The sequence below is a fragment of the Panthera uncia genome, chromosome D1 (assembly GCF_023721935.1).
Source record: "Panthera uncia isolate 11264 chromosome D1, Puncia_PCG_1.0, whole genome shotgun sequence".
Lineage (NCBI taxonomy): Eukaryota > Metazoa > Chordata > Mammalia > Carnivora > Felidae > Panthera > Panthera uncia.
The window spans coordinates 86,375,132-86,384,246 of record NC_064808.1 but is presented as its reverse complement, the minus strand read 5'-3'; the positions used below and the strand labels follow the sequence as shown (position 1 = coordinate 86,384,246).

Genomic DNA, 9,115 nt, shown 5'->3' with positions numbered 1-9,115 from the left:
AGACTAAGGTCGGATTTGTGGTATGTGTACACATATACGTATCTATATACACATATATACACACATATGTGTATATAGATACGTATATGTGTATATATACACGTACATATGTATGTATATATGTATATATATACACATACATATGTACGTGTATATATATGTATATATATACACGCATGTATATACAACAACAACAGCAATAATAATTAGAAGCAAAGTGAGTAACAGACCACAAATCCGACCTTAGTCTACAATCTGTGGAGTGTCTCACGTCAAGCTACAAAGACCACATTTGTCCTTTTGGACTTGGTGGGCAGGAACGTCATGTGTGGTAGAAGGCTGAGAATTCCTGACGCTGTGCAAATACAGGATCCAGCAGAATGTTTTCTGATGTGCCCATCTGTCTTTGTCTAATTAGCCGCTTCTCTTTGGCCGCCTCCCGTCCTTTCAGATGGAACAAAGGTACCCAGAAAGACACATCTTAATGCATTCATATGCAAAGAAGTTTGTGTCTTATTTTCTCTCCCTCTTGTCCTGGGCCCAGGAGAATGAAAAAGCCTGGGGGGACCGGTGCTTTTCAGAGGCGTTGGCTCCCACAAGCTCCGCCTATCTGGGTTGTGATCAGAATAATAGGAGGGTGGCGGGTGGGAGGGGGGGGGGGGAGCCTGAGCATATGACCGTGACCGGAGCTTGCTGTTGAGATGCAAGGGTTCAGATTACTATTGCCTAAGCCTCAGCAGCCTCCCAGAGCTCCAGGCTCCACGCTGCAGACAGAAAACACCTTTGCAGTCACACACCAAAAAAAAATTCTAATGCCATCTGGTGGAGATCTGACCAGGTTCGAGGAGACACAGGACGTGAGAAGGAGGCTGTAGAAAGAGGAGAATGTGAGCAAAACTAGCGTTCTCCTTCACATTAAAACAACCCTGCCTTGTCCTTCTCAGAACATTCTTTGGCCCGAAAATTTAGAGACAGGGCCATACTTGTGCATGTGCAGAGACCGGGATTTTCACAAACGGCAGGTCTAGGGGTGAGTGTTGTGTAAGAACCCATATAAAGTTGCACGATTTAACCTGTTCAAAAGTTGGGGATGATTGTCACTGAAACGAGGATGAGAGGAAGGAATGAGTGACATCTCTCCAAAGATAGCTGCACATGAAAGGCGTTTGTCCTTCTCACCCACGAGGTCTGACTCTTGGTGCGTTTTGCTGGGTTTGCACTAATGCTCTGGCTGGTGGTCATTTGCTCTCGGTGGCCAGTTTCACTTCCTAGTTTTGCCGAAATGGCAGTGTGGCCTGTTGCTTGGGCCTGCTGTGTCACTGAAGGAAGTGTGCAGTTTTAAAATGTCAAAGCCAGCAGCCTCGTGTCCAGTGCGTGCCGTCAATCAGCAAGTGTCCCTGGGCCTCGGATGAGCCCACTGCGCATTAAAACGGTGACTAACAGATAAAAATCTCACCTTAACGCTCACCTACAGTCTCACGAAGGCGGCAGGATCACAAAGCAAAGAAAAATGGTGTCACTATAAACAATTAAACGTACTCACTGCCGGTGTGTTTTGGGGCAACGAATGCATTAGAGAAAGCGTAGCCCCATGGAAAGCCTGGGTTTCTGGCATCTGGGGTGCTGGGCTCGTGTTCTTGTACTTAGCAGCTTTGTGACCAGGAATGAGGTCTTACCCTTGCAGAACCTTCCTTTCTTTATCCACAAAATGGGGAAGGGGAATAATACTACCTACTTCCCCATGAATTATGGTATTAAATAAGATCATAGGTGTGGGAAGGCTCCTATTAAGACAAATGTCTTGAACTATAAAATAGTCTAAAAATCCCAGTTATTATTATTGCTAGAATCACAGTATGGAGGGAAATAAGTGTAGAAGATGCATCTTCTGCCATTTCCATTAAAAAGACAGAGACAGGGGCTCCTCAGTGGCTCAGTCCGTTAAGCAGCCAACTCTTGATTTCAGTTCAGGTCATGATCTCATGGTTCCTGAGATGAGGCTCTGTGCTGACAGATGGAGCCTGCTTGGGATTCTCTATTCCTCTGTCTCTGCCCCTCCCTTGCTCTCTCAAAATAAAATAAACATTCAAAAAAAAAAAAAAAGAGAGACAGACAGACAGACAGAGACAGAGAATGAGCTGAGTACAGGAATTAAACTAGCCCAAGTCTTTGTTCTGGCCCCTTGCTCTATGCTTAAATTCCTCCATAATAACTTAAAGGTAATTAATAATGGCTATCATTTGTATTGAAGGATTTAAGATGAATTTATTTCTGAGATTTGGAGAAATCCCAGAAAATAAAGTACTTCCTAAGATAGCATTTGGTTTTCATTTTCAGAGAGCTGACCTCTAATTTAGGAGAATTTTGTGGATGTGTAGTTGGTATAATTCCTTCACAGATCAGTTTGATAGTCAAAAATTATCATAATGACAATCAGTAGTATTATTAGGTCTGTAGACGAGATAGGCAAATAAAAGGTCACACTGTAACACCCATGTGATTGTGATTTACTAGGTAGTTGAATGAACCAGGAGTCTGAATTTGGCTGTATTGGAAGAATAAATAGTGAACTGCTTATGAATTTCATCGGCCTTTCTCAGCCTTCCCCACCCTTACATGCCAGGTCCCCTTAGAAATTTATGATTCCTGCAAACAGAAAGTCGTATTAAGAATAAGATGTTTAATTTTTTTTCCTTTAAGGGTCTCATGTGCTGGTCTGAGAAATTGTTTAACCTGACTTTACAGAGAGGACCTTGGAAGGAATAGGACAAAGGACAATGGAATAAGACAGGGGGCCCCTGGGTGACTCAGTCAGTTAAGCATCTGACTCTTGATTTCGACTCAGGTCATGATCTCATGGTCCCTGGGTTCGATTCCCAAAGCGAGGAGCCTGCTTGGGATCCTCTGTCTCCCTCTCTCTCTGCCCCTCCCACCCCCTCCAAAATAAATAAATAAACATTAAAAAAAAAAAAAGCAAGCAACTGGAAATGGGGAGCAGTTGATCCTGAAGTTCCCTAATACTTCCACCCCCATCTGGTATCCAGGGGCCAAATCTCAGTTCCTTGGGCATGACCAAGGAGGCTGTCTATTTGGTTTAGCAGTGAGACCTTACTATTTAAACCCTTTGCCCAACCCCACTAAACAGGAAATGCAAGCTGCTAGAGCTTAACATGCAACCACTCCTCAGGTCCCCAACCCCCACTCCCTCCCGGGGTAAGTACATTGTTCTTTCTTTCCATTATGATGAGCTGCACACATTCATGTAATACGTGCAAGGCTGTCAGTTAGCAACTGTTAGAAAAAGAAGACCTGATAAGAATTCTTACAGTCAGGAATCTCAGACTCAGGAAACTTCCCACAAAGGGCGTAACATGAGTTGATAAGCTACAGCTTTTGATGGTGGCATTAGCACTCTGGCTTCTGAAATCTTCAAGATGGGTGCCTATGGCACTCTTGTCATGCTTGAAATTCTCATTGTTGGCTTGATATCTTGAATCCTTTTGTCACTTGAGCAACCTTGAGAATGTGGGAACCTGGAGAGGTTTGGTGAGATACACCCATTTCGGACACACCCAAGACATGCCAGGTACAGATAAAAATCTCCAGTGTAGCTGAAACATCCAAACACAGAGCGTATGGCTAATGGTACACCTCTAAACTGTGTTGTTCACTGGCTTTCCAAAGCGAGTGCTCATCGAATACTGTATGTACGATCGAAAGAAGACTAGAAAGAATGGATATTTTTCTGACTCTAGAAAAGACAGATAGCTACCATGTTGTCTATATGCATACTTTCTGCTATAACATTATTTGCATGAGTTAAGTATTTATAGGGCAATATTTAGTAGTTTTCAAAACGCATTCTAATTTGTGGGTATTTGTGCGTGTGCAGGTGTGTGTGGGAGACCATGAAAAAGACTATGATGTCTTGCCATTGGGGAGTAGAGCCTGACTCAGCACCCCAAACAAGGAACAGACCCCAGTTTGCATTCCAAAGGATGGTACTAACCGGACGATAACGCTGAGGCTTCTTCCCCATGCTCAAGCAAACATTTTCAGAAGGGTCTATACGTCTATATAAAAAGAGTATGGGTAATCTTTCTGAGCTCAAGAGTCATATTTCTCCAGTAGATTTAACTCTTAAATGGACAAGACCCTTTCAAACTGAATTTGTTGAATCCAACCACTACATCACTATGTAGTGATGATGGTGTGGACCCTCCATGGAAGCAGGAGAAAGGCCACCTGATATACAACAGACAGAAAGAATGAGACCTGGGGACCAGCACAGCTCTCTCCCCTCATCTGTAAAATGAGGCTATAAACTCTTTGACCTACCTCGGAGCGTTATCTTCAGGACCATGCTAACTGGGAGCTGAAACACAAAAACAAAAACAAAGCCCAAAAACCAGAATACACAGCACAAAGCAAGGCATTTCTGAGTGAGACTCATCCAATAGATACCAGTGAGGCTGGTTTCACGTCTCTCTAGATGGCCTCCACCACACCTGAGCACTGGCCATCTGCAACATTGTGCCTCGCCAACGTCAGTGAGTTCTACAGCTTGAGTGAACCCTTGGTAGGAATTTTGGCCAGGCCCCGGTCTCTGAACCATGAACTCTGCCATGAACAAGATGTTATTTTTTTTAAACCATCGTTTAAAATTAATTTTTTGAAAAAAATTTTATGTTTATTCATTTTTGAAAGACAGAGAGACAGAGCACAAGCAGGGGTGGGGCAGAGAGAGAGGGGGACACAGAATCTGAAGCAGGCTCCAGGCTCTGAGCTATCAGCACAGAGCCTGACGCAGGGCTCAAATTCACGAACCATGAGATCATGACCTGAGCCGAAGTCGGATGCTCAACGGACTGAGCCACCCAGGCGCCCCTAAAATTAATTTTTAATGAAAGAGATAATACATATAATATATTCCTTTAAAAAGTTCAAATAGCAATGAAGTAAGAACCTCCTTACCTCACCGTACACCCCTCCCCTCAGTCTTACTCGCATCCTAAATGTGGCCATTGAGGGTTTATTGAGGTTCCTGGGATAGATCATGCAGATGATGCATCACCTTTTCCCTCAGGAAACTATCTTTTAGGCTGAGTTCCAATTACTTTTGCTGTGATGTTACTGGCGAGGCTTTTGTGGAGGGTTTACTTTCTATCCAACTGCAAATCGTCAATATGATGTACATAATGTGGAGGCTTTGGCAATAGGAGAAGAATTGCTTGATAAAAACGTGTGTGGAAATAGCTTGCGATCTGTAGGGACATAAATAGCCAACAGTAGTTCCCTGAGCTACAGACTCTCTCCCATCAGCACCATAGGACATTGGAGCTGGGAGAGATAAGTGTAGCCAGGTTCTACCCTTGAGCTTTCCATCTTAGTCTTAACAAGGAACATCAGTGTTTTACCATAATATTGTCATTGTGGTTGTGCAATTTTTAGAGAATGTGCTCATGGGGAGCAAACACTCTCCATGCTTTCTTTGCCCTTCTGCCTTACATACCATCTCTCCCACTCCTTCATTTTATGGAAGGGGAAATGGAAAATCGGAGAAGTAATCCTTGCTCAAGAGCCCATGGCTGGTCAGTAGTGGAGAGGGCAGAGCTCTGGATCCCATGTTTCTGTTCCGGTGCGCTTTCTACTTTACACTATTTCTTTTACATGTGTTTCTTGCGAATATCCCATACTAAGAAATCAGGTATAAACAATGCACTGAAATATGAGACAGCCACGTCTCTGCCTTTCTTGCATTAGTCAAGTGTTTTAAAGCTCAGCGCTCATCCCCTGCCACCCAAGCTTTCCAAATGCTTCTAGGTGAGATGCCCAGATTCAAGACCATTTCCATTTCTGAGTGTTCTTCTATCTGCTGAGCCTCTGTGTGGGCTACAATGAATAGGAAAAAATCTGACTTGGACTCCTGGAACCCCCACTTCAAGCTCTGTGACATGGGACAAGTCATATCACCTAGCTCAGGCTCAGTTTCTTTACTTGTCAACCATTGGGCCTTGCCAACCATTAGAGTGTTGTCAGGAGGGCCCGATAACATAATGCACATGAAAGCATTTTAGAAAAGAAAATACTACAGGCAGTTGCCATTGTTATAAATCTTTGGCTCATCCTCTTATGTCCAGGTCTGAAAATATCTCCTCCACTGATGTCTGAACAACAGAAAAATGGAACAAAGCAAAGACCCAGGGCTGCATTTGTACTCTGGAGTCCCCTCTATTATAGTATCTGTGTTGGGCTTTCCAGTGTGTAGGTCGAAACAAAACAAAACAAAAAAGAAGAAGAAAAAGCAGCAGCAAATACTGCTTGGTTTTGCATTTTCCCTTCTGTTTTCTGATTAGAGTCTCTATGGCCTGTGAGTGCAGAGAGAACCTCAAAAGATTGTGTTTGCTGCAGATAAGCACCAAACTCGATGTTTATCAACACTTATCTCCTGCAAACTCACTCTCTGGAGGCTTCAAAGACGGGGGAGATCTCTCAGCCTTGTTCTGAGGAGAAGCAAGCTCCTGCAGGGCTCAGCAGCAGGTGTGGTCCAACTTGCTCCATCCCTAGGAACGTGGTTGTCTTGTTCCTCCACATGCAAAAGAAGGAAGCAGAGGGTTTACCCAATGCCCGGGGATGGGTAGTGGGGTAAAGGGAGCAGCAGCAGAAAAGGAGTGTTTTGAAACCAGCCCAGAAAGGCTGAGCAAGTAGGTGAGGTGGGGGAGGGGAAGGAAGGTTATGTATCTACCTGCTCCCACCCATCTCAGGACTTCATCTGCCAGACAAACCTTCAAAAGGTGTTTGAATTCCCTTCCTGCTCCCAGCTCACCACCCCCTACCATCTTTGGGTGCGCCCATTAGTCTGTATTCAGAGGGATTGTTGGCAGGGAGTGGGACAGTGGGAGGGGGGAGGGGGTGGGGGGGAATGGGGGAGCCAGCATTTTATTAGGCTGTTGAATTTGATTTATTAGGGGGGAAAAATCCTTCGCTTGCTTGCCACACAGGTTATTCTCAAAGTGAAAACTCTATTTTACTTTGAAAAAAAAAACATGGCGAAAGTGCCTACAGTTATGAATGGAGCTCTTTGTTACCTTCCAGATCGACAAGACAGACTGTTTGGTTCATGTCTGTGCACTAGCAAAGGAGTGTGGGGGCCTGGGAGACAGATGTGGCCTTAATTGCATGGAAATATTAGAAGATCGTTAAGCCATTTTGACAGGATTTTCCTCTTGCTGCAGGAGCAAAGGGCCACGTCTGAGCTGCATCGGGTCTGGCCAGACCCTCCAGCTGGGCCTCTTGTCCCCGCGTGTGAGAGACACATGGGCCTTGATTCACTTGCCCCGATAGTAGAAGGAAATAGACGCCTCCTTGCTATCGACGTCTATGCATGGCTGTGCTCCACGAGTGCAGAGAGTAATCCCCCAAGAAATCCTCAGACCCAAGGTGGGAGTTGGAAGAGAAGCTGTGTATTGAAATAAATATTTGGGAATGGGTGAACGCATGCACACGAAGGGAGAGTGATCGGGCTGTCTCTAAACCGACGGGTGTTCTCTATAAAGCTTTCGAGGGACCCACATAGGATCTGAAGGATTTACTGAAAGAGTACATCTGTTATCACAACAAATAAGGGTATTTAACAACAACAGTTTTCCATCTCTTCACTTTTCCCTTTGGAGTTTACATTTGGTGCTTATAGAATTATTCCATTGAGAGTCTTGGAAACAAGTCAGAGAAATCTTAGAACAATGTTGGGTTGTCAAAGAACAACACCTGGTAAATATGGCCGCTCTGATCTCTCCTTGCCTGGATCCCCTCCTCTCCTCCTTGCCCCATAATTTTCTGTGTGCCTAGAGAACACAATTTTTTTCCCATAAGCCTATATTAAAATAATTATGAGGACTGATCTGCTGGGAGAGAAGGGGAAACCCCCTGTAAAACTACAGTGTGGGAAGCCCTTTGGGTTACAAGAGTGATGTTTTAGAGCAAGTCTTTCTCAACCATCAAATGTGGACAGTAGAGACGTGGAGTGAATTAGTATTATACAATCCTCCCTTCAGAGGGGTGAGGTCATGGTCACGTGGAGCATCGTAATGGTCAGATGGGGCTGCGTTGGTGGGTCATGGCTTAGACGATGTTTGAGCCACAGCCTGGGAGAGACGGGGACAGGGTGACCAGAAAGGAAGGGAGGGAGAGAGAAGGGAGAGAATGTGCAGCAGCAGAGATCCTGTTTTCATGCAAATGTTGTTGTTAACCTAAAGGGAAAAAGGGAAGGGCTACCAGGCAGCATTGGCACACCAGAGCCCCCAAGCTGTGCTAGTTGAGTGCTGCTCTCCCAAGGGCTGGACCTTCGAGAAGCACCAGGGATGTGTTACAAGGCCAGGAGCGCACAGTCTGCAAGCTCCGGTTGAACATAAAATCACCGGCCCACTCAGACGTGGGCTCTGGGTCTCCGAGGAGAAGCAGAGTTTGCCTTCCAGCCAGTCAGGATACAGGGGCACCTTACCGCTGCTTTTTCCAGATCACTGGAGATCTAGGTATCTCGTTAGAGGACCCTGCAGAGCGAGCCACAACTCCATTTTACTAAATGGAGACCGGTGCCCTTCCAAATCTCTTGGGAACAGCCTTTGAGGGTGGTGGCGGCAAGTCTATGCCCCCTTCTCTCTGCTATATGCTCTTCAGAGGATGAGATGAAATGTTGAGGTCCTAGCTGGCTATTTATGACCAGGAAAGTCCCTGCAGTACATTTGTTGATAGTCGATGAAGTGTTAACGCCCTGCCCCTCGGCCACATTCCTGCTCAGTTCACTGCTTGCCTCCTTCTCTGAAATCCCCCTGCCTTGACAGTTGGTCGGGCCATCTCTCAGTACTTCACGTCCTGCCACCTTCTCGGGAGGCAGTGGCTCAGCTGCTTTATTGCTTTCTGGGATGCTACACGTGGCAGAAGACATGGTCCATTGTTACATGAGCTGTGGTAAAGTGACAGGGCGGGTACCTTACACTTTCCAAAATTCTTTTTAGGAGCCTCGTTCTTATTTACTTTAATCCTCACAGCAGACCGTAATTCCTGCCGTATTAAGTTCAGGATCTTCTCTCCCCTTCTCCCTCTCTCACTACACCCT

The 9,115-nt window shown here is 45.3% G+C and overlaps 1 protein-coding gene across 3 annotated transcripts in view; it reads left to right on the top strand.

The window, feature by feature from the left end:
* The window catches only part of FLI1 (Fli-1 proto-oncogene, ETS transcription factor), a 129,960-nt gene that overhangs the window by 48,868 nt on the left and 71,977 nt on the right, over positions 1-9,115 (top strand). Inside the window, exon 1 of one of the 3 annotated variants that reach the window (XM_049654501.1) lies at positions 6,951-7,440. The exons of the other annotated variants lie outside the window; for them this stretch is intronic. Within the exon in view, the coding sequence (XP_049510458.1) occupies positions 7,381-7,440 (60 nt within the window). The 5' untranslated portion in view covers positions 6,951-7,380. Of the gene's footprint in view, positions 1-6,950; positions 7,441-9,115 lie in introns of those variants that run through there. 3 annotated transcript variants of the gene reach the window in all.